Below are 27,884 nucleotides of genomic sequence, written 5' to 3'. Positions count from 1 at the left end.
GCCGGGCCCGCGCGGTCGCTTGGTGTCCCGGGCCGGTGTGCGGGCGCCCGAGCGGCGGCTGGTTCGGACGAGCCTTACTCCTTGCAGCCGGCGGGCCCCGGGCAGCTCCGGCGCTGGCGGGAGCCGGCCGAGCTGGACGAAGGTGCCCCGCGCGCTCAGGATACGCACCTGCTGGCGTCTCAGGCGCCCCGGACGGCGGGAGACGCCCCCGAGCTGCGCGCCCTGCTCCCGGCAAAGCTCACCTGCCCAGCTCCGGGAGCCCCAGAGCTGGCCTGCGCGGGGCCCCGGGCGCGCGCCATGGCCCGCTGGTAATGGACGGAGCGGAGAAGACTCGGCCCGGCCGCGTCCGTGTTCGTTCGAGGGTCTAAAGTCCCTGGAGGATGACCTAGCACTTCCCAGCCCCACCGGCCTCCCGAGGGCCCCCGTGGACGCGCCTGCCCGCCCCAAAGCTCCGAGGTCGGGCGGCCCCCAAACTTGGGACGCTGCGCACTCCCGGCTCTGGACCAGCCGCGCCTTTTGAACTTACGTTCAGTACAATCGTTTCTTTTCCAAGAGGGTTTTCCTTTATTATTATTTTTTTTCTCTCTTTCTCTCTTATTTTTTCGATTTTGTTGACTTTAAATTTTGGAGAAGGGAATTTTGAGGCGGGACGGAGGTGGGGAGAAACAAAAGGAAGAACCGCTCCCCGTGAAGTTCACAAAGGGGATAAGGGACCGCCTGCCGGAGTCGGAGGCCTGGAGTTCAGGATGGAGGTGGCGGACCCGCAGCAACTGGGTATGTTTACAGAGGGCGAGCTGATGTCGGTGGGGATGGACACATTCATCCACCGGATCGACTCCACCGAGGTCATCTACCAGCCCCGCCGCAAGCGGGCCAAGCTAATCGGAAAGTACCTGATGGGGGACCTGCTGGGGGAGGGGTCGTACGGCAAGGTGAAGGAGGTGCTGGACTCGGAGACATTGTGCAGAAGAGCCGTCAAAATCCTCAAGAAGAAGAAGTTGCGGAGGATCCCCAACGGGGAGGCCAACGTGAAGAAGTAAGTGCGGGCTTCCTGGGTGGGGACGCGCGCCGCAGGGCGGTCCCCTTCTTCCCCCTTCCCTCCCTTCCTCTTCCCTTCTCTCGGTTACTTTCTTCCGTCCTCCGTTTCCTTAAGCACCCGAGTCGACCAGCCAGAAAGAGTCGTGGGCATCTCTTGGGGGACTTCGGTAAAGTCAGGATCACTCGTTGCGGCTGGGCGTCCTGCGCTCTCAGCTGCTGCGGGGCCCTCCTCGGAAGGGGGCGCCCCTCTCTCCCTGTGCCCTCTTAGCTGTCCGGAGGGCTCAGGTACCCGGCGGAGGCGGCCAGTGTTGGTTTAGCTTCGGAAAACCAAAAGCAGTTGGGTTCCGAAAGGGCTCTGTCTGCCGCCGGCAGGTTTCCTCCTAGCGTGAGGCTGTTACTAGGGCCGGAACACGCCATTTGTTTACCCTGTTGGAGGGCGAAGCTGCGGTTGCCAAAAATAATTGTTTGTACCGGTTTATCAATCTGCAGGGGCGAACTTGGCCCTTTTTCACTCGCCTGGGATGTGCCACAGGACACATCCACGATTTGCAGGCTCGGTGGCTCCTGAGAACTGGGGGTCGGCCTGTGTCCAGACAAACTTTTTACACAGATTTTTTTCACGCGCCTGTCTGGCCATAGGCATCCCCAAGGCGGTGGGAGCCCTGCCTCCGTCCTTTTTGCTGGTTCTGGGAGGGGACACCCTCTCCTTATCTCTGCTGCCTGGGGATCCCACCCTACCCCAGCCCAGGGCTCTATCTAATGGGCCAGGCGGCAGGACTGGCTGGTGACCTTGGCCGGTCCTGGGAGTGCTGCTCCCTGATCACTCTCACCCCTCCTCCCAGCCCCCCTGCTCTCTGGGCAGTTTGACAGTGAGTGCCCAGCTGCTTCTGTCTGCTGTGGGACACCTGGAGAGCAGGGCAGTGGGGCCAGACCGGCTGCGGACCGGGTCCCGGCCATGGACCCCCAGCAACGGCAGGACCAGGCGTCCCAGGGCCAGCCCAGCCAGTTCTCTGTGCCCATCTGCCACCTGTGTGGTGAGGGTTAGGCAGGGGCCACTAGTGTCCTGGGTGAGACAGGCCAGGGGACAGTGGGTGCCAGTGCCCTCCTGCAGGCTAAGTTAAGCCACACTTCTGATCCAATCCCCACTCCCTGTTTCTGTCAGTCACCTTTTCTCCTTAATCCAGAAGTGTATGGGGGAGAGGTGACCCTCAGGCTGCCAGTTGGCCACCACTGCAGTTTGAGGGGCAGTGGACTTCTGGATGCTGCTTTCTCCAGGGCTGGTCCTTGTCCTCCTGGCTCGTCTTAGGCCTCATCGTCTTAGGCCTCATCGTCTTAGGTCTGTCCCAGGAGTGGGGTGCTGGACTCTTCCAGCCTGGACAAGCCCTCCTGGATGGAGTTGGCGCAGGTCACCTTAGTGTCTGGTGCCTTATGCTTTGCTGCATCCCAAGCTGGGAGGGGCCAGGCTCATTTCCAGCACCAACTGATATTTGGTTAGGGCCGCCCCAGCCACTGCTGGCCATCCTGGGGGCTTCAGAGAAAGTGGGGGACCAGAGGCGTGCACCCAAAACATCTGCAGATGCCCCACCCTGAGTGAGGGAGAGGTGTCAGGTGGATGAGTGCCCAGTTCTTCCAAAGGGTGACGCACACCTGAGGAAGCCCCTCCCCATCTGCAAATGTATGTGCCCAAGGTCAAGATAGAGGGCGATCACCACCCAGGATTCCCTCCTGCTTGGCCACCCAACGGAAGATCACGGCTCGCAGTTCTGGTTTCCTGAGCCATCAGCTATGGTCTCAGGAACTGTGGAGACAGTGTCCACTGGAGGGAACCTTGGGGAGGCTGAGCCTGGGGAGGCAGGGTGGTTGGCATCCATGGCAGCCTGGGGATCGCTGTGAGGTGCCGAAGCTGCAGGGTCGGGCCCTTTTGTCCGTCTCAGCCCCAGAGGCACAGGTCTCCCGCTCTTGGAGCTCAGCTCTGGCCCCGTGCCGGCCGGCCACCTGTGGGCTGATGCTGAAAGGGCCTGCTGGGTGTGTGCCTTCAGGTTAGAACCCCCGCACCTCCTTTCTGAATGTTGTGAGGGTGAGCCCTGCTCTGAGCACCCTGTTCCCTTGTCCTGAATCCTGATGATACGCGCTCTGTGCGGGCGCTCAAGCAGGGCCCCAAGATCCAGGCTTCTGGGTCAGCCTTGCCGGCAGGCAGCTACAAGGAAGAAAAAAGGCTCCTTTGTCTTGGAGACACTTAATAAACTCAACGCCAGACTCTTCTCATGGAGTGAAGTGTCCGGAACTTTCCAGACAAACCTCAGGAGTCCCGCAGCTCCAGTTGGGATGGGATGCATCCCTTAAGAAATGCAATGTGTGACAGAGGAAGTCTCCCCTCCTGTGGCTCCTCCCAGGAGGGCTGCTGTGGTTTGTGCTTGTCCCTCTTTGTTCTTTTTTTTATGTGTGTAAGTCACTCAGTCGTGTCTGACTCTGTGTGACCTTATGGACTGTAGCCTGCCAGGCTTTTCTGTTTGTGGGTTTTCTACTGGAGGGTATTGCCATGCCCTTCTCCAGGGGATCTTCCCGACCTAGGGATTGAACCTGGACCCCCTGCATTGGGAGCTTGGAATCTTAGCCACTGGACTGCCAGGGACATCCTGCTAACTTGTTCTTGTTGTAGAATAGGAAGATTCAGAAAAGCATCAAGAAGTGAAAAAGAAAGCAGTCGTCGTCTTAACATTGACACCTTCGAACTTCTCTTTACCAATCCAAGGACTTTTTAATGAAAAGGGTCATTTTCTATGTAAGTTGTATCTGCTTGTTTTTCTGGTCAGCCACAGAGGCCACGCTGCTGCCTCCCTGGCCGGGGGCAGCCCTGGGGCTTCATGCCTGTACAGATGGTGGGTACATACCCCTCTGCCCCGAACCCTGGGAGGGCAGGTGGGCCCAATTCACAGGATTCTCGCCTGTCACAAGGTCCTATTTGTGGGCTTTTCCATCAGCTGTTGAGAAGCAGGGACAGTCTCCATGCGCCCGCCCCACGTTCCCTCTGTAAGAGTGCAGCTCAGGGCCTGTGCCTGCTGTGTGCCAGATGCATGTGCTTGGTGAGCTGTGCAGAGCCGGGACTGGCAACTTGGGGCCCTGCCAGCCTCCTTCCTCATCAGCATTCCTGGTGCTCTTGCCTTGCGTCCTGGCCCAAGTGCCCAGTGCCCGTCTCCAGGCTAGCAGTGGTGACTGGTGGGCTCTTGGACCCGAGGGTAAGTGGTTGGGATTGTAGCCTAGCCTGGACTTTCCTGGCCCTCGTTCCCATCCCAAGTGGCCTCTGCCAGGTCCTGGCATCTGCTGGTACCCCCACTACCCAGGTATTGGTAAAGCTTCCTCCCTGAGGCCAGCTGGCATCACCAGAGCACAGCTGCTCCTTGAGACACCCAGGATCTCATTTTACGTCCTGACTGAGGGGTGACTATATGCAGTGGAGCTCGGGGGCCATAGGGACACCCCAGGTTGGGGCGTGGGGGACGCTGGCCCCTCACCCAGAAGCCTGTTGGAAGTCACAGCCCAGTCGCCCATTATCGTGTGTCTACTACACAGCTGGAGGTGGCATGTTCTCTGAACAGCTTTAGTGAGACACGTTTTACATGATGTGAAAGTCAGCTGTGAGCAGGTAACTCAGGGTCAGGTACTTTCCTGGAGAGTGCGACCACAACCTATCTCTAGTTCCGGAACAGTCCATGTCCCAAAAGGAAGCCCCATCCCCATCAGCAGTCACCTCTGCTCCCCCTCGCAGCCTCTGACAACCAGGAACCCACTCTGTGTTTGTGGATCAGCATGTTCTGGACATTTCCCATCAGTGTAATCACACGGTATGTGTTCTGTGTCTGCTCCTCTGGTGTCCTCAGGTGCATCCACGTAGTAGCAAGTGTCAGAGCTTCTGATGCTGCCCTTGTGTGTGTGTGGGGGGGGGACATGTGTATCTGACCCTATCAGTGGATGTGTGGGTCATCTACTCCTGTTGCCCATGTGTGTTGACATGTGTATCCATCCCCATCAGTGGACATATGGGTCATCCCCTGCTGATGCCTATTAGGAATTGTGCTGCTCGGCAGTTGTGCAAGCACACGTTTGTGTTGAACTTCACTTTTCTTGAGTTTCTCCTCATTTTCGTCTCTTGCCCCTCGCCACATGATTGGAAGCATCAGCAGAAGGACCGAGGGGTGAGGGGGTCTTACTCAGTGTCCCTCGGCCAGAGCAGCCATCACCCCTTCCTTGCTCTCTGTGGACCCGTCAGCATCTAGAGGGAACGAGGTGGCAGGTCCCGGGGCCCTGAGGTGGGTGGCCATGGGGGCAGCTGCCCTTCTCTGTGAACTCCAGTGCTTTAGGACCCGGCTCTTTCATTGCCCTCTGCTTGTGCGTGGTCAGCAAGCCCACCTCGGGTCCACTCTGCTCCCAGCACCACAGGCAGGTCCCTGTGATGCCCGCCCTGAGCAACAGCGGCTGGACCGGAAGGCTTGCTTCCTCTCATTTCACTTCCTGCATCCTGGCTGAGCGCCCGGCTTTCCTCTTTCTTTAAATAATGGTTTTCTTTTTCTCTGGCCAGTGGTGCTATTCCTAGGTGACGGGAACATCTTGGCCCCTGCAGTGCATGTTTCAGGGATCCTCCTGCATCCCCTCACCCACTCGGAGTGTGTGTCTGTGCTGTCTCTGCCGCGGTCCTGGCCTCGTGGGTGTGCAGTTCCCTTCTCTTAGAGTTTGACACTGTGACCCCTTCCCTGGTGTTGTGTGGTCCCTTTTTGGTGTTGACAGCAGGCTCACTCCCTCGGGAGGCTGTGATCATGTTGATTGAGGGCCCTGCATAGGGCCCTCCCTCCAGAGCTGGCTTTCCTGACGTGGGGTGGGGGGTAGTGCTGTCCACTGCCTGGGGGTCCCTCCCGCATTAAACTTTTCCTGCAGAGGAGTCTTGCCCCTGTGGCAGTGGGCTGAAGGGGAGGCTCGGCTGGGTGGATGGTCCTAGGCTGGGTGGATGGTCCTAGGATGGGTACTCATGGCACAGAAGGCAGAACCTGGGCTTGTCCACGCCTGGGCAGGCCTGGGGCACCACCGCGCGTGTGGTTGGCAGCCACATCTGAGTTTGGAGTCTTTGCACACTGGGACTGGTGGCTGCTGCTTGAAACGTGGCTGTGAAGCCTGCTTCCCCGAGGTGGGCACGTGTTGGCTCAGGTGTCAAGGGCTCCTTGTCTCCACACGTGGGTTTATGTAGTGTCTCTTTGGATGGAGAGGGTACAGGCGTTCACCTGGGCTCTCCTGTTGCCACGGAAGTCACGGTCTGGGTTGGGCCCTCCTTCGTGTCTCCCCTCCTGTGTCCAGCAGGAAGGCTGATGAGGATGGTCACCTGAGCTGTCACCATGCCTCAGGAGTTGGGTCTGCACTGGGCCCTGTGTCCCATCCCCGCCCCAGCCTGTAGGCTCTCTACTGAGCTTGCCGCCATGTGCCGCTTTCCCCTCTGGGCTGCAAATCCCGTCCCCGCGGTGGATGCCCTTGCTGGCCAGTTAGCCCAGCAGGCATCAAACACTGAGGGAGCTGCCCTGGGACCCCTTTCTGGGGCCCTCTCTCCTGGCACCTCTGCAAGGAGCTGCTGTATACTCCGACCAGGCAGCATGCAGCAGAGACCCCTTAAGGCCTCGTCACAACTGTCAGGACAAAGACTTCCATTTGGGCAGCCTGGCGTGTCTACCTCTCTGTCGGATAGAAGGGGTGGAGAACTTATAGGCAGGGGAGGGGCCCTGAGTCACCACGGTTGAGCTCTGGCCCTGGGGAGCTGGCAGCAGGCTGGGAGTCAGAGCTATGAGGTGATGGGGGAAGGAAGCCTGGGAGCACAGGGCCACTGCCGACGAGTGCTGACGGGCCTGGAGCGTCTAAGGGGACCCCCAGGACAGGGTGCTTACGGACCCAGTGCCTGGCACACAGCAGCCTACGAAGGCCCATTGCAGGAGTGAGTGGGACCTACTGGTTCACAGTGGGTCCAGGCTGGGCAGGTTGAGGGAGGCCCTACCAGAGCCAGGCTGGGGAGTCTGCTCTCACCCACCAGGACTCACCACACTGCCTTGTCCCCAGGGACACCCAGAGATACTGGGAGACATCATGGTGGTTGTGTCACAATGTAGGGGGATTCTTCACATCAGAGTCTGCTCCCCATATACCCACAGAGCCTGCACAACCAGGGTCAGTGCCCAGGTGGAGCTGCCGTGTGTGTGGTCCCTGCTCACGCTGGACAGCAGGCTAAACACCTGGTGGTCAGATGGTGTGAACCCGGGGCCCAGCCTCTGAGTCACCTCCCCCTGCTTCAGTTCAGAGGAGAATTTAGATGTGCAGCCTTGGCCTGGAGGGGACCCTGGGCAGGGACGGAGCAGCCAGTGGGCTTGCGAGAAGCCACTGTGAAGCTGTGTTTCCTCCTGCGAGTGGAGGGCCTCCTCCGCACTGGTTCTGGGGAGCGGGGGCTCTGAGTGCCGGGCCATGATCCGCGTGGAAGGAGGACTTACACTATGAGGGCCCAGAATCGTGCACTGGTCTGTGAGGGTGGGGTGTGGGTTTTCTGGAATAGCTGACCTTTTCATGAAATGTGGACAGTGGGAGGGGTGGGAGCCGAGTCTCAAGAGGACAGGCCCTCACCTGCCCTGATGTTCTTATGTATCACACATGGGCTTCCTGGTGAGGACTTTACAAAACCTTTATTGAGGTAGCACATATCATGCAGTTTTGTGGCACTTGGTATCTTTTTAGTAATGGTCATCTCTGTGTAGGTCCAGGACATTCCATCACCCCAAAAAGAAGCCCTGTCTCCTCTGTCACCCTATCCTCTCCCCAGCCCCTGACAACCAGGAACCCACTCTCTGTGTCTGTGGATCAGCCTGTTCTGGACATTTCCCATCAGTGGGATCACACCCTGCGTGTCCTGTGTCTGCTTCTCTCACCAAGCATTGTGTTCTCAGGGCCCGTCTACATGGTAGCAAGTGTCAGGGCTTCTCTCCTTTTCAGGGCTGAGGGATGCTCCTGGGGGTGGAGGGACACTGGCAATGTGTTCACCCTTGGGCTTCCATGGATGGTGCTGCCATGAGCACATGTGCACAGGTCGCGTGTTCTCAGTCCTCCAAGGCACATACCCTGAGTGGAGGTGCTGGGTCAGTTGGTGACTCTGTTTAGCATTCTGCGAAGCCTTCTCACAGACCTCTGACTTTTCCCCCTTCCCTACCACCGGCTCCTGCAGGGAATCCTCAGGAGCTGCACTGGCAATAGGGTGGGGGTGGAAAGGGCTGTCTCTGGAGTCCCAGCTCCCACACCCCTTGTGCTGCCCCTGTGCGCCCTTGCTGTGGTCTCCGTGCATCTTCAGTCCAAGTGTTGGATGTCCCTGGTCTTGTTGCCGTGTTGAAGCCCTGCTGGGCTCTGGCAGACCTGGCACCCTCCGTGCGGTGCCTTCCACATGGTGGGTGCGGCCCGGCTGCCAGGACTCGACTGACTACCCGTCCGCTCTTCAGGGAGATCCAGCTGCTGAGGAGGCTGCGGCACAGAAACGTCATCCAGTTAGTGGATGTGCTGTACAACGAGGAGAAGCAGAAGATATATCCTGCAGGGGGTGGGGAGGTGGGCATATTGTCAGTCTCCTTGGCCTTCCCCTCTCCTCTTGGGCTGCGACTCCCAGAGGCTAGGTCTAGGGGCCTGGTGTCCTGCTGAGGGGTCTGTCCCTGACCCACTGGATCCAGAATGACTGGGCTCTTCTCCATAAAGAGGTGTGGCTGGGGGGTCCTCGACCTGACCCTGGCTCCCACCCTTCCTCACTCCCTCCCCCTCCCCTCCACAACTTCAGCCTTCTCTTCCCCAGGGCCCCCATGGGCCTCTATCCCTCGCTCCCCTGGGGGCAAGGCTTAAGCTCCTCCTTGGGATGAAACAACCAGGGGCCTTCATGCTGGGCTGTGTGGGCTGAGCCCAGAGGCAGCACCGAGCTCCACAGGAAGGCCCTGGAGGATCCGTGGAGGGGTGGGGATCCACTGCAGTGCCCATGATCCCTCCCGGGTGCTCCCGATCATTGCACTGGTGCAGCCTCACCCCCAGCATTTGTCTGTGTCCCAGGGTCTGTCCTGTCCAGAGCAGGGTGCTTGCTGCATATTTTCCTTAGCACAGCCCACGTACATGGTGATGGAGTACTGTGTGTGTGGCATGCAGGAGATGCTGGACAGCGTGCCCGAGAAGCGCTTCCCTGTGTGCCAGGCCCATGGGTGAGTGAGCTCGAGCCCCGCTGGTGCCCCCGCCCCTGCAGGTCACTCAGGGCCAGGGCCTTAAAGGACCTGGTCCTATGTTCAGAGAGCTTATTCTGAGCATGAGTGAGATGGAAGTTCAAGTGTGTTTTAAAACTCAGGGCTTTGGCGCTCAGTTTGCGACTGTGTAGCCTGGCTGCGTGCGGCAGCCCACCGACTCCTCTCTGCACATGCACTGCCCTGCATGCCCATTGCCTGAGGCTGTGGGGCCTCCTGGTGCTGGGGGAGCCCCTGACTGGGCCTCACTGCTCCAAGGCCAAGTTCTCCTGGAGAGTCAGCCCCCAGTTGCTTGTAGGACTAGCTGGCCTGTGGTAGGAGGGGACAGGGGGCAGGGGCGGTGAGCAGCATGGCTCTTTCCAGGCCAGAGACTAGGGTGACAGCACAGCCCAGGTGGCTGGCCCTGGGTGGTGGTCACAGAGCTGTGCCTGCAGGTACTTCTGCCAGCTGGTGGACGGCCTGGAGTACCTGCACAGCCAGGGCATCGTGCACAAGGACATCAAGCCCGGCAACCTGCTGCTCACCACTGGTGGCACGCTCAAGATCTCTGACCTGGGTGTGGCTGAGGTGCGTGGGGGGCCCCGGGGCGGACGGGGCATGGGGTCCAGCCCCTGAGGCCACTTCCTAAGGGCTATCTGGCGCTGCCACAGGCACTGCACCCGTTTGCCGAGGATGACACGTGCCGGACCAGCCAGGGCTCTCCAGCATTCCAGCCACCTGAGATCGCCAATGGCCTGGACACCTTCTCTGGCTTCAAGGTGGACATCTGGTCAGCGGGAGTCACGCTGTAAGTGCCCTGGGCCTGGTCCCTTTAGCCCAGGGTCTCTCTACCTCACCCACCCCAGCCCCAGGCACTCAGTTCAGACTCTAGGCCTTCACGACCTGCCCCTCCTGGCAGGTCCCCTATGTCTGGAGAAGCCATGGAGCCAGGGTCAGGAACTCCTGTGGGGAGGGGCACATGTACTGGGACCAGCTGTTCTCTTGCCCACCTCGGCCTTGTGCTGGTGTTCCCCTGCGCGAGTCACCCATCGCTGTTCAGGCGAGGCTTTCTGTCCTGACTCTTGGGGCTGAGTTCTTAAAGATACCACGAGTCGCCAGTGATGCTTGGCTCCCACCCAGACTGCCTTGCAGGCGTCTATCCCTCCATAATCCCAGCAGCAGCGAGGAGGCATGTGTTCTCCTGCCCAAGGCGAGTTGGCGCTGCAGCCCCATGGGGCAGCCAATGGTCTGGGCGAAGAAGCATCCATTTTATTCCACTGAGAGCTCATTGACAGATGTCCCCTGACCCATCCTGTTAGAGGGCGCAGTCCAGTGGCTTTCCGTGTCTTCACAGTGAGCCAGCAGCACTGTGTGTTCAGACCATTGTCCTTACATCCCATCCCTGCAGGGGGTGGGGGGGTGTGTATGTGCATTGGGGGTGGGGGAGTGTGGCAGAGGCTCCAGGGCCACAGGGCAGGCTCTGACTGGTCTGTCCTCCCGGGCCACAGCTACAACATCACAACAGGCCTGTACCCGTTCGAGGGCGACAACATCTACAAGCTGTTTGAGAACATCGGGAAGGGGGACTACACCATCCCGGGGGACTGTGGGCCCCCACTCTCAGACCTGCTCAGAGGTGAGGCCCTCAGGGTGAAGGCCAGGCTGCAGGTGTGGGGGCACCGAAGGGTCTTCCATAGACCACTGGCCTCTTGAGAGCTGAGCCATCTCTGTGCCGCAGCCGCCTGCCCCCGCCCTCCCATATGGGAGGTGGGCACAGCCTAGCCAGGCTTGGAGAGCAGCCTGAGTGGAGCGTGGGAGGGGTCGCTGGCTCCTTTGGGCTCTGCCACCTGCCCTGGGTCTTGGTTCCACCCTGTCCTGATTACCCATCCCTATGGGAAGTAACAGTGAGGGGGGCGGTCTCCTGCAGGACCTCTTTCTGCTGCAGTTCCCAGGCTGCTCAGCAGGTGGCACTGTCCCCGCACACAGGGGCCTGACCCAAAGTGGCCCCCATAAAGCCACATCAGCATCCTGGGGTTTGGCTGAAATTAGTGTTTTATGTTTTTGTACACCACACGTGGCTTATGGGATCCTACTCCCTGACCAGGGATTGCACCCAGGTCCACAGCAGTGAAAGCGCAGGGTCTTCACTCCTGGACTGGCAGGGAGCTCCCTGGTGAAGTTAGTTTCGATGATACAGCACATCCAGGATATCGCCTGTGTGACTGGTACCGTCCTAGGTCCTCTGCCCACAGACCCCGGGCCTTGTGTAACTGACCTGATGCCCGGCTTGTGCCGGACACCTAATCCGTGCTTTAGCCTGTATGTGGCTTACAGATGAGCAAGCAGCTTCACAGTCCTGCATGGCTCCAGAGCCTCCTGATGATGGAGTCACGCCAGTTCTCTGGTTGTTAGTGAAGGTGAAGTGAAGCTGAGCAGCTGCAGTTCAAGTGCTCTGCAGTGGTGCAACCCAGTCCTACCCTCCGCATCAGGGCCACCCTGGCAGCCAGGCACTGGGGTCCCCCCCCCCCCAGGGTCTTATTGGAATATGGGAGGTGACAGCAGCACCAGCTCAGACCTTGCCCTCCCTGCCCAAGTGTTCCTTGAAGGCTCATGGCCCAACCCCCCACGCACACACAAACCCCCAGCTCTAGCAAGGACTGATGTTTTAGACCCTCCTTCCTTCAACGGGGACTGATGGGTTGGAGTTCTCTCAGTTTTAAGCTTTCTTTGCTCCAGTGACACAGATGATGACCTGTTATTGCCTTCACTGTAATAAACACTTGAAACAGTCCCAAGTTAGGGGGACTTCCCTGCTGGTCCTGTGGTTCCAACTGCAAGTTCCCAATGCAGGGGGCCCTGGCTCAGTCTCTGGTCAGGGAACTAGATCTCATGCCTCACCTAAGACCCAGCGCAACCAAATAAGTAAGAAGCAGCCCTTAGTCTGGCTGATGAGATGGTGGAGGGCATTGGTGTCCCTGTCCCCCAGGTCCAGGCAGTGTCTTGTCGTCTCTGCCTGGGCCTGCCTAGAGGTCTTGCATAGCTGGGCGGCGAGCCTCCTGCCCACAGGTCTCTGGAACACCGCCCCAGCCCTGGCCTCGCTCTCCCACAACAGGGCTGTGACCATGACCTTTCCTTTTCTGTACCACTCAGGCTCAGCTCTGAGTGCCAGCATCCCCAAGTTGCACTTTTCTGAGAACAAAACCCAGCAACACCTACAGGGCTGCCCTGCCCCTTCTGCATGTCCAGGTCCCGGCCAAAGGCCTTCACACAGGTTCTAGGGTGTGTCCCTCTGGAGGCCCCTGGTTCTCCTGCTGCCTTGGGGATTTGGGGTTCCGGTAGGAATTGCCGGTCATCGGCTTTGCTGGCCAGAGCCGGGCAGGCACTGCAGGGTCGACCCCTGTGCTTTGTCTTCCTGGGACGTGTGGACAGGTTCAGGATCCCTGGGGTGGGCTCTTGTCCTGTGTTCCAGCCTGCTCCGGTCTCCTTCCTGACCTCGCTTTGCAGCGGGGGCGGGGCTCCGCTCACACGCGCCACGCCCTCCGCCCCCACCCCTCCCAGGCAGGGGCGGGGCCTCTGCCCGCGCTGACCCCGCCCCCGGCTGGTCTCCTGGCAGGGATGCTGGAGTATGAGCCGGCCAAGCGGTTCTCCATACAGCAGATCCGGCAGCACAGGTGAGTCCCTGGCCCGGCTGGGTGCTGGAGGGGGAGGGCGAGGTACAGAGATCTTGCCGGCTCAGTCTCTCCTCTTGGCCCCACCCTTCTCCATCTCTGCACGCTATGTAGTTCTCTGTGGGCATTGAGGGTGGGCCCATGTGGGGAGCCAGCCTGGACACCCTGATGCCCTGCTCCCACAGCTGGTTCCGGAAGAAGCACCCACCAGCGGAGCAGCCGGTGCCCATCCCACCCAGTGCGGACTGCAAGGACCGGTGGCGGGGCATGACAGTGATGCCCTACTTGGAGGACCTGCACGGCTGTGCCGACGATGTGGACGACGAGCTCTTCGACATTGAGGACGACGTCATCTACACTCAGGACTTCACAGTGCCCGGTGAGCCCCGATCGAGGGGAGGGCCGGGGGCTCTGCCCGAGGGTCCGGTGGCCCTCTTGGCGCCAGTGCCCTGCTGATGCCTGGCCTTCTTCCCCAGGTGGCGAGGAGGCGTCTGAGGCAGGGCTTAGAGAGAGAGGCCCACGGGAGAGCCCGTGCTCAGAACTTTCTGGAGAGGAAGCTGAGGCCAGGGCCTTGGAAGAGCTCCAGGCAGAGCCCAGGCCCTAGTGTAGCACCGCCCTGCCTGCGCCCTGTGCACCATGGGCTCTCGCTGACCCTGCCCAGGGTCTGAGGGAGGCTGGGCCACTGCCCCACCACCGTGTCCGCCGTTCTGTGCCGCCCCGGGGCTGGTTCCACTAGCTCTGCATAAAGGTCCTGCCTGCATCGTGTGTGAGGTCCTGCTTACCTCCTTCTGGCTCGTCGGCCAGGGCTTGGGTGTTTTCTGTAGAAAGAGCCTGTGTGCAGGGTGGGCTTGTGGGCACGGACCCAAACTCCCAGGACATGTCAGGCCTCTGGTGCCCATGGTGGCTGGCTGTAGCTATTTCCCACTGGGGTCTTGGGGTCAGGTCAGAGACCCTGCTCTGGGAAACTTGGCCACAGCCCAGTCCAAAGTCAGGCCTCCTGGACCTCTGTCCCTGGCAGGATAGGATCAAGGTGTTCTCCTTTGGGAGGCACTGGGGCTCTGGGACAGGTGTCTGGCTGGCTGAGTGTGGACCCTGCTGGGCCCCCCAAGTCCCGCTGGGCACTGACTACACACTGTCCCTTCAGGCCTATACCAGAGGCCTGGGCTACTTTTCCTGCGTACGGAATGTTTGTCCAAGAGCAGTTCTCTGGGTCCAAGCTAGACCCCTAGCCCAGAAATGTCCCTACTCCAGATGGGGGACAAGCATGCTTCAGGATCAGGCAGCTGCCTCTTGCCGAACTGCCCTAGGCAAATGGCAGGCTGTGTTGGGGCTGCTTCTGCTCCAGTCCCATCTTATGATCTCACCGGGATCTTCCTGGTTTGTCCCTCGTCCTGCCACCCACCCTGAGGGGTTTTGCTTGGGTCAGTGCCCTTGGTGCCTTGAGGGCAAGTGGAGCAGATTCCTTGCCTGGCGGCCACCCCCCAGCTCTGGTTGCTGTGCTGGAGGCTGAACCCTGGTGGTCTGAGCAGCGCTGTGGTACTCGGCGCCCTTTCAGCCCCCTCCCCCATTAGAGCAGGCTCCTGACACCCGCCCACCCTGCCATGCTCTTGAGTTCTCACCTGAGTTGCTGCCTGTACACATGCCTAGGGGGCTTCTGGCAAGGTCCAGAGGCCGTCAGGCCCCAGATGCGGCTAGTGGAAACTCATTCTTACGTGAGGACCAGACAGGTTCGAGGCAGCTGTGGTGGTTTCCTGGTATCCACGGGAGGAGGGTGTGCTGTGGTCAGCATGGGCTCCTGCACCCCTCCCTCAGCCTGCATGCAGCAGAGCCCCAGGACCAAGTGAGGGCTGGCAGGCCGTGCAGGAAGGCATGGGGTATGGAAGGCGCCCGAACCTGCCTCTGTCTTCTTTCGTGCCTGGCATGGAGAGCCAGGGTGGGCTGTTTCGAGAGAGATATCGAGTCTGAATGCCTGGCCCGAGTACAACCCTTTGTGTTCCACAGGGCCCAGTGGGCTCTGGCCTTCACCCAGGTGAGAGAGCTGAGGCTCAGTTCCCAGGCCTCTGGTCCTCCACCACATTCCCACTCACCTGAGTGCAGAGCCCTGCTCACAGCTGAACGGGCAGGTGAGCGTGGGCTGACTCTGGTCGGTTGGTTCGAAGGCCCGCCCTCCTGTTCCCTGGATGAGGCCCTGTGGCAGGTCAGATGGGACAGGTGGTGGGGGCCCTGGGTCCGGGCAGGAATGATGCAGAGTGTGTGTGCTTTGGGATCCCCAGTCAGCACACTCTGGCCCTCTCCCCTTGAAGGTCAGGTTCTGGAGGAGGAGGCTGGGCGGAGTACACAGAACCGGGTCCTTCCCAAGGCTGTGTGCGTGAATGGCACCGACGCCACCCAGCTGAATACCAGGTCGAGGGCAGAGCGCCGGGCCAGCGCCGCCTCCAACCCTGCCCGCAAGGCCTGCTCGGCCAGCAGCAAGATCCGCCGGCTGTCGGCCTGCAAACAGCAGTGAGGGTGGCTGCCCGCAGGTAGGATGGGACCGGGACCAGAGGGGTCGGGGGTGGAGAGGGGAGGGCACATCGTGGACACTACTGTCTTGGTTTGTGTCACTGTTCCTGGGGTCTGGGTTGAAGTTGAAGGAAGTCACTTTCTGCAGAACACTGGCTACTTGGTGTGGGGCGGGGGCTTGGTGGGGGTGTGTGCAGGAGGAGGGCCCCTCAAGCTGACAGCCTGTTTTGCAGACCCGAGGGGCTTGCCTCCTGTCCAGCCCAGGCTGCTCCTGGCATTGAGGAGTTTGGGGAGTGGGAGGGTGCAGGGGGCTGTGCTCTGACTGAGGTGGTCATTTGTTCTCCCTGTTCCCTCCTCCCAGCCCTGACCACCCAGTCCACAAAGGGCATTTTGGGTGGGCCTCACGGTTGCTTCACCCCCATTGCCACTCAGGATATGAGCAGTGGGTTGGGGGCCTGAGGGTCCAGCCCCTGTCCATCCATGCCGCCTCTCCCCGGGAGCTGCCCCTGAAATGGCCCCCACAGAACTTACTGCCGGTATCAGAACCAGTCAGGTAGGGTAAGCTCTTTGCAGGGAGGCCTGGATCTGTGGCACAAGGGCCCTACTTCATCCCACCAGGCGACCGGAGATTGCTGGGGTGGCCCCTTGAGGCAGCACAGCTCTCCCTGGCCAGTGGAGCTGTCTGACAGCACTGCATGACTAGGTCTCCATTTCCCCACCCTCTGGAGGGATCCAGGGAGAGCATGCTGCCTGTGATACAGGACCTTGCTTGGCCCAGAAATGACCCACCTGTGTCCTGGTCTCAGTCCGTCCCCAGGAGCCCGGCCAGGTCCTGCTCAGTCTTCCCGTCGACAGCTGGTCTGCTGCCCACTGCCCAGGAAGGCTGCCACAGCGCCCTCTGTGCTGACTGCTCCTCTGGAAGCCAGAGGGTCCTGGAGGGCTGTGGCTGGGGGACAGCAGGGACTGGGATCTGGCCCGCCCTCGGTGGCCGGTGGACACGACCTCCTGCTGACTGCAATCCTGTGCTGAGCCCCTTCCCCCAGCTAGGGGAGGAGGGAGAGGGCCCGGCGTGGCCCCATGCCAGCCTTCGCCATGCACTTTACGTTGAGACTACTGGTTCTCGTCCACCCCAACTCCTCTTTTTACTCTGCCACTGGTTAGCACCTCCCACACCTGGTGATGTGTTCGTATCAACCACAGCTGCAGCGGGATGGGCATGACGCGCAGGCCTGCCTACCCAGATGCATGCCCATGCCCAAGGGAACCAGGTGGCCTCCTTGTGTGTGTTGTTTGGTTGGTTCCTTTCTATTTTTATTTTTTAAACAAAAAATAAAACAGGTGGATTTGAGCTGTGGTTGTGAGGGATGTTTGGGAACTATGGGTGGCAGCATGCTGTCAGGGGATCTGAGCCTGAGCCTGGGTCCCTTTGTGGGTCCCACAGTGGAGGGGCTGGCCGGGCTACCTGCTGGAGACCTGGGCCTCCTAGGCATATTTGCTTCTAGCCATGCTGGATCTCTCTGCTCTCAGCGGGAGCCCAGCCTCCCCAAAGCTCCCCAGGCCCCTCTGCTCAGCCCAGGGCCCACAGCTTCACAGCATCGTGGCTAGAGGGTGCCTCATCCCCTTCTCCCCAAGACGTCTGTGCTCTCGGGTCCCCAGAAACAACCCAGAGCAAGCAAGAGTATGCAGTAAATGTTTATAATCAACCAGAAAACAAAACACAAACTCCATCACCGGATGGTACAGACTGCAGGAAGCTTCGGAAGGAGGGGCGGGGCAGGGCGACTCGGCCGCTGGCGAGGGCTGCCCCATATTTTGGCAATAAATAAAGCTTGGGAAACTTGAAACCTTGACCATTTGGGTTTTATGTCTCAAACACTGACTGGTGAGTCCTGGCGGCTCTTTGGACCGAGCGGTTATGGTTACGGGGCGTGTGGCCCGCTCAACATGCGGAGGGCGGGTGTAGGGTGCACACACTAGGAAGGAGCGAGGTGGGAGGCGAGTGCAGGGCTGGGGACGGCGGCAGCGATTATTGCTGGGGGAGTGTGGGGGTGCGGACTGCCGCGAGCACTCGCCGCGGTGAGGTAAACGGCTTCGAAGGGTTGGTGGCTGCGGCCCCGAGCTAACCTCCCAGCGAGGGACGGCTCAATCAAGAGATGAGTTTCGGCGCCCTGCGCTGTGTCTTGGCGCGAATTGCGGCGTGTGCGCTTCGAGCGAATCTCGAGGCCTCATTGGTCTCTGGAAGGGGCGCTGTGCGCATGCGTGTTGCGCAGTAGGCCCGTATCACACCGTCTGGATGCAAGCCCTGCGCATGCGCTTTCCGTAGCTATGTGCCAGAGACGCGGCGCCGTGTGCTTGGCAACCCCCATCAACACCCCGAGGCTACAGTCTGGGGCCAAGGGAAGTTGAGTGTGGCCCTCAGGACCCCAAGGTGAGAATCCGCCACACTCCCTCTAATCGACTCTACGAAGTGCCTGGAGGGGACTGTGCGTGCGCTCGTTGGGGCGCCTGGGGAACCGCGCTGGTGCTTCAGGCCCGCGGTCCCAGCGCAGGCGCGCCAGGGCGTCACACCCCAGGTATGTCCGGCACCGGGGCCCCGCCGGTGCCGAATAAGCTGACGAGGTGGGCGCGGGGCGCAGGCTTAGACTGGGCTGTGGTCAGGGGAAGTGGGCGCGGCCGTGGCCAACGCAGGGGCCACGGCGACCAACTGGGTCAGCCGTGGCGGGAAGAGCCTGTCGTCGAGGCTGGCCGCCAGCTTGTCCAGCAGCGCACCCGGGGTCCCAGTGCACAGGCCGGACCCCGGGCATCCACCACCGGGTTCCTCCTCGATGACGGGGATGGAGGACGTGGCCGGGTCGTCGCCTGCTCTGCCGTCGGGTGGGCAGTCGACACTGTCTCCGCGGCGCAGGGGTGCGCGCGCGGGGCGGGGGGCACCAGATTGGGCCGTGGATGGGGTGGAGGGCGCAGCGCGTGCTCCAGGGTCGCTGTGCTGCCGGCCCCGTTGCTGCCACTGCTTGCGTGCATGGGGGTGCGGGTGCGCGCGCGCCCTATGGCGCGCTGTGGCAGACAGGGCGTCGTCGAAGTGCGGGTCGTGGCGTAGAAACTCGTGGAATAGCGCGTCTGTCTTCTCGTCGATGCTGTAGTCGCGGCGCGGAGCGCGGCGAGGCCAGGCACGCGGGCTGCGGGGACGGACAGGTGTCTCTGGCGCAGGGCTCTCGAAGCTGCAGCCCACAGTGGCCTCGCGGCCTGCACTTGTAAAGGAGGAGCGCTTCTCGGGCGCGCTGGGGGGCCCATCATCCCCCACGCCACGGCCTTCGATGCTGGCATAGCCGCTGTCCATCTGCAGCAGCTTGCGTGGTCCACCCGTCTCTCCATCCGCCAGCCGCGGCGTGGGTGTGGGTGGCGGCGAGGACGGTGGAAAGACGGGTGCGGCGCCCCCGGAGCCCGAGCCCGAGCTGTCACCACTGCGCACCGAGTCACGGTCGTTGCCGCTGCTGCTGTGGTCTGAAGAGGCAGCCGCGTGCAGCTCGAGCGAGGCGCGCAAACTCCAGATATCGCGGTAGATGGTCGGGGCCTCGAGCCCCGCGTCTCGCTCTCCATCTGAGTCTTGTAGCTGTTCAGGCCCCGCGATTATGCCATGCTCTAGGGGGGACTCAGGGCTCGCTCCTCCTGCGGCGCTCACCTCCTCGGCTGCCTCTAGCCTGCAAATCAGGCCGCAGTCAGGAGGCTGCATTGGGCCCCCTCCTTACTCCCAGCCCCGTGTCCCCTCCCCGCCCCCTCCTGACCACCCTGCTTCTCAGTCCAGGAGGATGGGCACAGATGGGAACCCTCCAGGCTTGGCCGGGCTGTGGAAGATGATGTTTCTGAGTGCTGCCTGTCCACTTTGGCCTGGATGCTCTTGGGTTAACCCGGAGCCATCCTGGCGCCTGCCAGTTCAACCAGGGCCTTACAGCAGAGATGGGAGGGAGGTTCAAGAGGGAGGGGATATATGTATAATATGTATATCTATGGCTGACTCATGCCAATGTATGGCAGAAACCAACATGATATTGTAAAGTGATTATCCTTCAATTAAAAATAAATAAAATGTTAAAAGAAAATGTGACCAGGGCATCCGCTGGCAGTGCAGGGGGTTGGCCCCTCACCCTGAAAGAGTTAAGGCTCTTCTCAGGAGATGCCTTCTTAATAAGAACTTCGTGTACCAAGTGGTTGCTGGGGTTGGATTGGACCAAGTGGAGTCCAACTGAGCCTGGACACCTGGGTGACCCCCCCAGGGGGCCGCCCCAGCTCCCCCACCACAGATTGACAGGGACCCAGGAGGAAGATAACACATAGAAAGTGTTGAACTCCCTGACCAGGAAGCACCCAGGACTTGGAAGCCTGCCCTGCTCCTTGGGTCCAGTTGTCCATCCTGCTGACAGGGGCCCAGAGTTTCCTGAGAGTTGCCCTTGGGCTGGGGGAGAGGGTGGCATCCCCAGAAATGGTCACAACAGTTTCTGAGTAGCAGCTGTCCAGCCCCAGGAGCACCAGCAAGTGGGAGGTATCCTGGGTCCACGACAGAGACCTTCACGCCCTAGGCTTCAGCAGGAAGCAGTGGTTCTCTCCCACTTCCCTTCTGCGGTCCGTGCTGGAGAGATGGCCCCAGTGAGGCAGCCTCCAGGAGACTGTGGAGCCAGAGGGACTCGACCGCCCATCCTCGGGGCCACCTATGAGGGATGGGATGGGGCAGGGGCCCACAGGTCCACCCCAGCACCTCTATCTACTGAAAAATACCTGCCGAGACTGGGGGGCGGGCTGGTGGGGCTGGCCAGAAAGGGACGGGGGCTTGGGAAGACCATGGTGTCGCCCGCGCTGGCGATGTACTGGATGAAGTCCACGTGGGGGGCATCCCCTTCCTCCTGCTCCATGCTCTCGCTGGCTGCCCGCTGCCGCTGGAAGTGGTGTCGCTTGGGGGAGCCTGTGCAAAGGAAAACCGACCACCTGCCTAAGCCCCTCCTGGCACCAGGCCCACTGCCCACATCTGAGCCAGGCCAGCACACACCAGCCTGGGCCAGGTGAGTGTCTATCCCACCCTGTGGTACAGCTGGGAAACCAAGGTGCCGAGGGCCGGAAGACCAGGACCAAGCCCGGCGGCCAGGGTGGGCATGGGTGAGGTGCCAAGGCAGCAGGCAGGTGTGGCCAGAGTTAGGACTTGTCCTGCTCATCAGGTAAGACACCACTTGGCTGAAGGGTGAAGGTAGGGCCAAGTAAGGGACAGGAGAGGGGGAGAGGTGACGCTCTCTCCTGCCAGGTCCAGATCCTGCCTCACTGGTGGGCCAGGGAGACCTGGTGGTAGAGCCTCAGGGGTGCAGATGGTAGTAACCCAGCAGACAGGTTCTGCGTGCTTCCTGCGTGCATTTGCCTATAATCACCTCTGGAATTACACCAGAGGCCTAGCTCCACCTAGGCTCCCAGTGGGGCAGCAGGACAAGCCCTCCTCTCCCCTTCCCAGCCAGGAGCACTCAACCAGAAATCAGCCCTCCCTCGCCCCATGGCGCTGGAGCCTGGTTCCAACAAGGGGACTCGTGCTGTCCCTAATCCCCTCACCCTGCCTCCTGGCACTGGGACCAAGGGCAGTAGGTGCCCTAGCAGCCTGGCCCTGCTGAGCTCCAGTGAGCAGCATTGGTCCCGGGAGTAGGTGCCACACCCCCCCACCGCCACTCCCCCACCTGCATGGCCCTTGGGTTGAGGTTTAGAAGCCCTGTGTCCAGGGCACCATGAGCAGGGGTCTGCAGCATCAAAGGCCCACCACTTGTGGTTGTAAGTAAAGTTTTACTGGCACACAGCCATACTATAGTACATGTCATCTAGCACATCGCTAGTACATCTCACTAGCACAGCAAACTGACTACAGCGCCAGAAACACACTGTACGAGGCCTCAGGGGAGAAGCTCACTGTTGTCCGCTCCAGCTGGACAAGCCTTGGCTTTACTAGGGCACTGTGTGCAGCCCCAGGTCATCCTCCTGACCAGCTCATGAGCCAGATGCCCACTGGTGAGCAGATGATGCTGGCCAGTCTGGGGTGGGGACTGGGGACCACCTCCCCCCGCCCCCAGTGGTGCAGAGCCACCTGCTGCTCCACATCCCCCTGGGACTCACTCGCCACCAGGGGCTGCAGCTCACCTCTTGTGTCCAGACTGGACGCCCGCTGGCTGGGCTCCAGTTTCCATTTCTTGACCTTGAAATAGGGGCTGGCCCCGTCCAGGCTAGCATGGCGCCTCAGGCGGGTGAAGAACTGCAGGACGGGGCCTGGCCCAGGGCCTGGGCCCGCCTCCCCAGACCCTGCTGCAGCCCCCTGCACACCAGGCTTGGTGCTCCTGGCCCCAGTGTCCAGCTGTGAGAGAAGAGAGATGCTCTGAGACCTGCTGACTCCTCCCTGCTGCCCAAGTGCCCGCCTTGCTTGGGCCACTTGTCACTCACTTGTAGGGCAGAGGAAGAGCAGAGAGCTGGGGCTGGGTGGGGGCCACGCTAAACCAGGGGGGCTGGGCCTCCCCTCAACTCCCAGACCCTGCCTGAGAGGCTCTCCAGGCACAGGCCAGCTCTGTCTTGCTCAGCCCAGAACAGGACAGGGTAGGGGGTGTCCTGTCCCACAGCCTGGGATGGTCCTGACCATGCCCTCTCCAGCTGCTGGACAACCCTGGAGGAGGTGAGCCAGGTGCATGTGGGCCCCATGTATAACCTGCCCCTCTTCCTCCCGGGGTGGGGACCAGAAAGAGGCCCATAGGCTGACCCATGCTGGAGGGGGACAGAGGATGGGGGGGAAGGCCTCACCGAGCTGCCTTCCCCGGAGTCACTGGAGGCCGAGGGGCTGATCTCGAAGTTGGCAGGGCCCACGGCCGAGTTGTAGGGGTCACCTGGCAGGGCGGAGCTGGGGCCCACAGAGCGGCCGGTGAGGGCCTTCCCCGGGGGCTGTGGGACAGAGCCAGGGGGGAGGAGGAAGCAGTGACAGGTCAAAGAGCACGGGTGGGTGATGGGGCGTGCTGGACCCCCACCCACTGGACCTGGCCAGGCCCCACTTCCCACCCTGAGGTGAGGGGCACAGCTGGGGGAGGGTGTGGGTGGGCAAGGTGGTGCCTGCTGGGTGGGGGTGGGGTTGTGGTCCCACCCCTGAGCTCCGGGCCACCTGACACCTGACTCACCTGGAATATGGCAAGGCTGGCTTTGGGGGCAACCGTGGGGTGTGGTGTGGCAGTTGCACTGGCCTCGCCAGAGTCGCATTCGTGAATGGTGACGATCTTGAGGGGCGGCAGGTGCAGGTGGGTGAGGCGGGCATTCTTCAGGTGGTGGAAGTCCCCCTCCGTCAGGGTGTACCTGCGCCCAGCGCGCCTGCCTGTCACCTCGGGCAAGCTGGGCCTCCCCCACACACTCCAGTGCCCTCTCCAGCCCCACTGTCACTGCCCACCAGGTGCTGGGGAGGGCGGGGGCAGCAAGGCGAGTTCCCAGGTTAGCCGCTGCACTGGCCCTCCTTACCGGCGGCCCTTGTCCTGCGCCTTCCGACTCTGCTCAAACAGGGCTGCTTCATTGAAGGACACCCGACGGCCGGTGGAGCTGGTGGACAAGAAGCGCTGGGTCTCGGTGTCTTGACCCTCCGGATCCTCCCCCCTGAACTCGGGGTCTGCGAGGAGAGCCAAGAGAGGGTGGGCCACAAGTGGGCCGGCAAGCGGCTAGGGAGGGGAGTGGTTGGGAAGGGAGCACAGAGGGCCCAGCTAACCACCAGGGGCGGGGCAGGGTGGGAGGGTGGACGGGCACTCGCTCATCCACTCACACACTCACTCACGCAGCACGCGCCTGTGAGCACCTACGCGTGGGCTTAAGGAAACAGAGATGAGTCGGAATCGAGCCGCGCCCAGTCTGGTGGGGGAGACAGACAGACACAGATGGTCAGGCGGCCCAAGGGGGGCAGCTGCGGGGTGGCCAGGTGTGGGCAGACAGGCTGGGACAGGGCCTGGCAGGGGGCCTCACCTTGGGCAGGGTGGGCACCGTTGTCCAGGTAGGTGGTGGTGGTCTTCTCTGCTTCCTCTGGGGCTCTGGGGAGCACAGTGAGAGAGCACAGTAGGCCTGAGGACCCAGACTGGCTGCCCTCCCTGGGACCCCAGCAGAGCTCCCAACAGGCAGCATCCCAAGTTCACAGGAGCCTGGCACTGTCCTTTAGAAGTATGCCTGCATGCCTGCACCTGCTCTTAGGGGGGCTCTCATGGTGACCTGTCCCAGTTCCCCGGGGGGTGGGGAGGGGACTGCGCACCTGTGGAGGCGTCGGTGCGCCTCCCAGCAGCGCCTGCAGAGCAGCAGTGCACCCGACAGCACCGCGAGGGCTCCCCCGACAAACAGCGCCATCACCACCATCAGCAGCAGATAGCTGTCCAGGACTGGGCCGGGCTCTGCCTGCGGGGCCAGCAGGTCAGGGGTCAGGGCCAGTGGGCATGACCTCTGGCAGCCCTGCCCCCCCCTTCCCCTCCATCCCTCACTCACTGTAGGGCGATCCGTGGCGTTGTCCCACGTCGTGGTCAGGGCAACCGTGGCGGAGGTGGTGGAGGCGGCGGCCGTGGCCATGGTGGCCGTGGGCTGCATGATGAGGCTAGGAGGAGGGGTGGGGAGGCGGAGGCAGGGCCTGCTCAGCTCCAAATCCCGAGTCCCCCCTCCCGCCTTCCTTCCTGGGAGCGGGAGCAGGGGCAGGGGCCCACACAGGGCAGTGACTCATAGAGTGGTGGTGGTGGGGGAGCCCCGAGGCAGCCTCCACCGGCTCGGATCAGACCTCCATGTCCCCATCTTTGAAAAGGAGGAGGCGCGTGCGTACCAATAGCCAACTTCCCCAGCCGGTGGGGCCGGCCTGGCAAGGTGGCGCGGGCTGGGAGCCCTGCCCAGGAGAGGGGAAACTGAGTCCCGAATCAGCTCACTACCGCCAGACCCCAGGGGTCCGGCCTGCCCCATCCGGGGAGCGGGAGGGGCTACCTCGGCTCCAGGAGCCGGCTTCCAAAATAGCCGGGACTCGGACCATCCGCGGGGCTGTCCAGCCAGGGGAGGGGGAGGAGAGGCCGAGCCCCGGGACCCCCAGGTCACGACTCCAGGAGGTTCAGGACTCACTCCGCCCAGCGCTAGTGGGAGTGACAAGGCCAAAGGAGGCGCATCTGTTCCCAACCCTCAAGAATCTGGTTCCCATGGTGACTGAGCTAGCAGGCCGAGCTGGAGGGGGGGGAGGGGAGGCGGGTTGCCAGGGAGCATTGGGGAGGGGAGGGGACGCGGGGGAGGGAGGCCTCCTACAGGGGCGGCTGGAGCCAGCCCGGGGCGGCAAGATGGCTGCTGCCGCCGCCGCCCGCCGGTGCCGGCCGCCCGCGTGCCCACGCCGCACCCCTCCCTGCCGGAGCCGGCCGGCTCCACGTCTGCCTGACGCTGGGGGCGCCGAGACAGGAAGGGTCTCAGATCTCAGCAGAGGGACTGCCTGGACGTTGCACCTGACCGCCCTCCCCAACGCGTCCTCCGGGTGGGAAGGACCGGCGGCCGCACTCTGGAATGTCAGGGAACGGAGTCGGGGGCAAGGATGACCAGCAGCTCTGAGTGGGCACTGCGCGCGGCCCCTGCCCACAGGAATGGGAGAGACTGTGCACAGGTTCCAGCGCCCCCAATACATCGGGGTTTTCACCCTACTGGACGAGGGGAGGAGGGGACCGAGGCCCATAGCAGGGGAGGGGCATGGCAAAAGCCAGGTGTCCTCGGCACTTCGGGTCAGAGGCTGGTCGCGGGTCCCCTGCATCCATGGGGGAGGGGGCCCCTTCTATGTAGGTCGGGAAATGAGTTCAGGCTAGAGGAGGAGGTGGCAGAGACACAGGGACGTTGACAGGAGACCAGGAAAGACAGTAGGAGGCCCGGGGGAAGGGAGGTGGGCTTCTAGGGGGCAGTCGGGGACGTGAACCTAGGGCGGAGGTTGGCCACAGGCCACCCTCCGGATCGGGCTCGCCACTGCGCCCACCCCCGCGTCCCCAACCGGCCCCGGAGATGGGGATGGCGAGAAGTGAGATGCAGATAACCGACTTCGGGCTTGTCTCAACCTCGGGCTAAGCCAGGGGGCGGAAATGCCACGGCTCTGGCCGAATCTCTCAAGGGGAAACAGGCTGGGGAGGGCGTGGGCGAGGGTCCCTATCCCGGGCGCCGAAGTCCGGGTGCAGAGCGCCGAAGGTTAGCCCACACGCCGACCACGGCTCCTCCGCTCCCAGCCTCCGGTCTCGCCGCCTCGCGGGCAAGGGCCGGAGATCTCTAGCCAGAGCTAGCCATGCGGCCTCGCCCTGCCCCCCGCCCGACCCAGTGCAACCCCAGGCCCGCGCGCGCCTACCTCAGCGCCGGGGTGCGCGACCCATGGGCGGCGGGCAGGCGGTTGCGCGGTGCTCCCGGCTGGCTTCGGCGCCCGGTAGCCGCGGTAGCAGGAGGAGAATTTATGAATGGAGAACGAGGCGCGCGGGGGAGGTAGGCGCGAGAGGAGGGGCTGCACACGTGATCACGTTGGCTGCTAGCCAGCTCTGACCCGCTCGGTGCTGCCCGATCCCCGGCCGGCCGCCCCCACCGCGCTGGCCACCGCGTCTCGTTTGCTTGCTTCGCGCCGGCCGCAGCCTCTCCTTCCCTTCCGGAGGGGGCGGGGGGCGGAGCCTACGCTCCCGGGCGCCCCCTCCCCAGGCGGAGCCGCCTTCTCCGAGGCAGCTGAATCTCCGTTCCAGGTCCACGGCGCACGATTCCTCGACCCTTCCCCTGGATCCCAGGGGACGGGGGAATCAAAGGGGTGTTGATCCTGGGGCGCACGACTCCCCCTAGCCCAGTATCCTGGGGGTGCACAGACCCCTCGTCGATGGCTTTCCCAGTTTGGGAGCCTATTGGGTACACAGCCAGGGAGCTCCGGGGCACGTGTCCATCTTTCTTCCCTTGTGTGGGCTGCACTGTCAGAGTCGCCTTGTTAAGACTAGTAGAGATAATGGAACCCAACCTATTGTGAGTGCCACCAAACAGGACTACCCTGCTGAAACTCGATGTCAAGTCAGCCCCAAAGCTGCTCTTTCTCAGACAGCTATGCTGCATCCTTCTAGATGCTAAGGTCATCAAGCTACCACCAGCCTGGCTGGGGTCCCATCCATTTGCCCGGCCTTGTGTTCAATACAGCTCAATGGCTCCGCTTTCCTGTGCAATGAAAGTGGAAGGACCATTCCAACCTCAGGGCTTCTGTACTGGCAGCTGCCAGGCCTGAACAACCTGCTCCCTGCCTTGCTTCCTTCAGCTCTTACTCCCACCCCATGTTCCCATGCCCTGCTACACTTAGCTTCTCTTCGAGGCCCTGCATGTCGTTGCCTGCTGCTAGTTCCTGTGTGTTGTGTCCCTGCTCACTTCTGCCTCCTGACCTCCCAGAGCAAGAGTTCATTTGTGTTGGGTCCCTGAGCATATCCCCGGGGGGAGCACAGTGGAGGGAACATGCGTGCTCAGTGGATGAAAGGGGAACACTGCCAAAGGAGGACAAGGGGCAGTCAGGGGGACAACTACCCAGGAAGGCTGGCTCTGGGCACGTGTGAAATGCATGTGCGAAGTCCCTGAGATCCCAGAGTGTGTGGGCTGAAGATGAACATGCCCGAGGAGCAGGGGAAAGCCAGTTTGTGGTTCCCAAGACAGGAGTGATATTGTCCCTCTTGGCTGTGCGTGGACAAGGCACTGTGGTGAGGCCAGGAAGGAGCCGTGGGGCCATCCAAGCCAGTAATGGCTGCAGTGGCAGAGCTGGGTGGAGGACCCTTGTTGACCGGTCCAGCTGAGAATTCCAGGATAACCCCAGGTTTGGGACCTAGATAACCCCAGGTTTGGGACCTAGATAACAGGTAGCCGCGTCCCCTTGGCAACTCTGGAAGGGGAATTAGAGACCTGTCCAGTAGATGGGTTTGAGGCGCGGATGAGAATAGGCCTCCATTCCAGTAGGATCCAGAGCTCCGAGAAGCACGTGGACAGGACGCACCCCTAAGAAATCAGAGTACAGGTTCCCTCTGCGAACATCCAACTAGGGCTAGGATGCCCAACGCATAGGGACCAACTCCCTAGGAGCCCTTAACAGCGCTGGTCTAGAGGGTCTGGCGGGGGTCTGGGCCCCAGGCCTCGGGCCTCCCTGGTGTGGGAGCCTCTTTTGGACACAGCACCTGCGCAGCCACGGGCCCAGGTGTGACGCCTCTCCCCTGCGCTCTGCATCCGTCCGCTCCTCAGCCAAGGCTCTTCCCGATGTAAGCCCCAGCCCCGCGACTTCGCGTTTGCCCGGAGCCCAAGGTGGGGGCTAGGACGCAACCCCTGGAGACGACCTGCCGGAGAGCGGGGGCGGAGCGGTGACGTCAGCGCCGCGAGCGAGGCGGTGCGGGCCGCGGTGACGGCA

General features: G+C 61.9%; 2 protein-coding genes across 8 annotated transcripts; one reads left to right on the top strand and one right to left on the bottom strand.

Annotated features, from left to right (window-relative positions):
* On the top strand, positions 1-16,817 carry STK11 (serine/threonine kinase 11). 5 transcript variants are annotated; one of them, XR_001918314.1, is made up of 10 exons: positions 1-1,036; positions 8,547-8,630; positions 9,195-9,284; positions 9,755-9,887; positions 9,971-10,107; positions 10,808-10,935; positions 12,913-12,970; positions 13,153-13,346; positions 13,444-15,489; positions 16,276-16,817. XR_001918314.1 is itself a non-coding variant. In XM_005682904.3 (10 exons), the coding sequence occupies exons 1-10, from the start codon at positions 747-749 to the stop codon at positions 16,496-16,498; spliced, it is 1,551 nt and encodes a 516-aa protein (XP_005682961.1). In that variant the 5' UTR covers positions 1-746; the 3' UTR covers positions 16,499-16,817. The 5 variants fall into 5 exon arrangements, 4 of the variants coding, with proteins under 4 accessions (XP_005682961.1, XP_017905951.1, XP_005682962.1 ...); XM_005682904.3 differs by having other exon boundaries at positions 15,276-15,489; XM_018050462.1 differs by having other exon boundaries at positions 15,276-15,489; positions 15,902-16,817.
* CBARP (CACN beta subunit associated regulatory protein) lies at positions 16,776-27,884 on the bottom strand. 3 transcript variants are annotated; one of them, XM_018050459.1, is made up of 10 exons: positions 25,830-27,884; positions 23,975-24,080; positions 23,748-23,887; positions 23,468-23,532; positions 22,976-23,120; positions 22,645-22,816; positions 22,277-22,414; positions 21,629-21,839; positions 20,240-20,423; positions 16,776-19,167 (listed from the first exon to the last, which is right to left on the bottom strand). In XM_018050459.1, exons 2-10 carry the CDS (start codon positions 24,071-24,073, stop codon positions 18,108-18,110), a joined length of 2,214 nt encoding a protein of 737 aa, XP_017905948.1. In that variant the 5' UTR covers positions 24,074-24,080; positions 25,830-27,884; the 3' UTR covers positions 16,776-18,107. The 3 variants fall into 3 exon arrangements, with proteins under 3 accessions (XP_017905948.1, XP_017905950.1, XP_017905949.1); XM_018050461.1 differs by having other exon boundaries at positions 22,277-22,373; positions 22,645-22,740; XM_018050460.1 differs by lacking the exon at positions 25,830-27,884 and having other exon boundaries at positions 23,975-24,692.

Source organism: Capra hircus, chromosome 7 (assembly GCF_001704415.2).
Source record: "Capra hircus breed San Clemente chromosome 7, ASM170441v1, whole genome shotgun sequence".
NCBI classification, from domain to species: domain Eukaryota; kingdom Metazoa; phylum Chordata; class Mammalia; order Artiodactyla; family Bovidae; genus Capra; species Capra hircus.
This window is presented reverse-complemented; position numbering and strand designations above follow the sequence as displayed.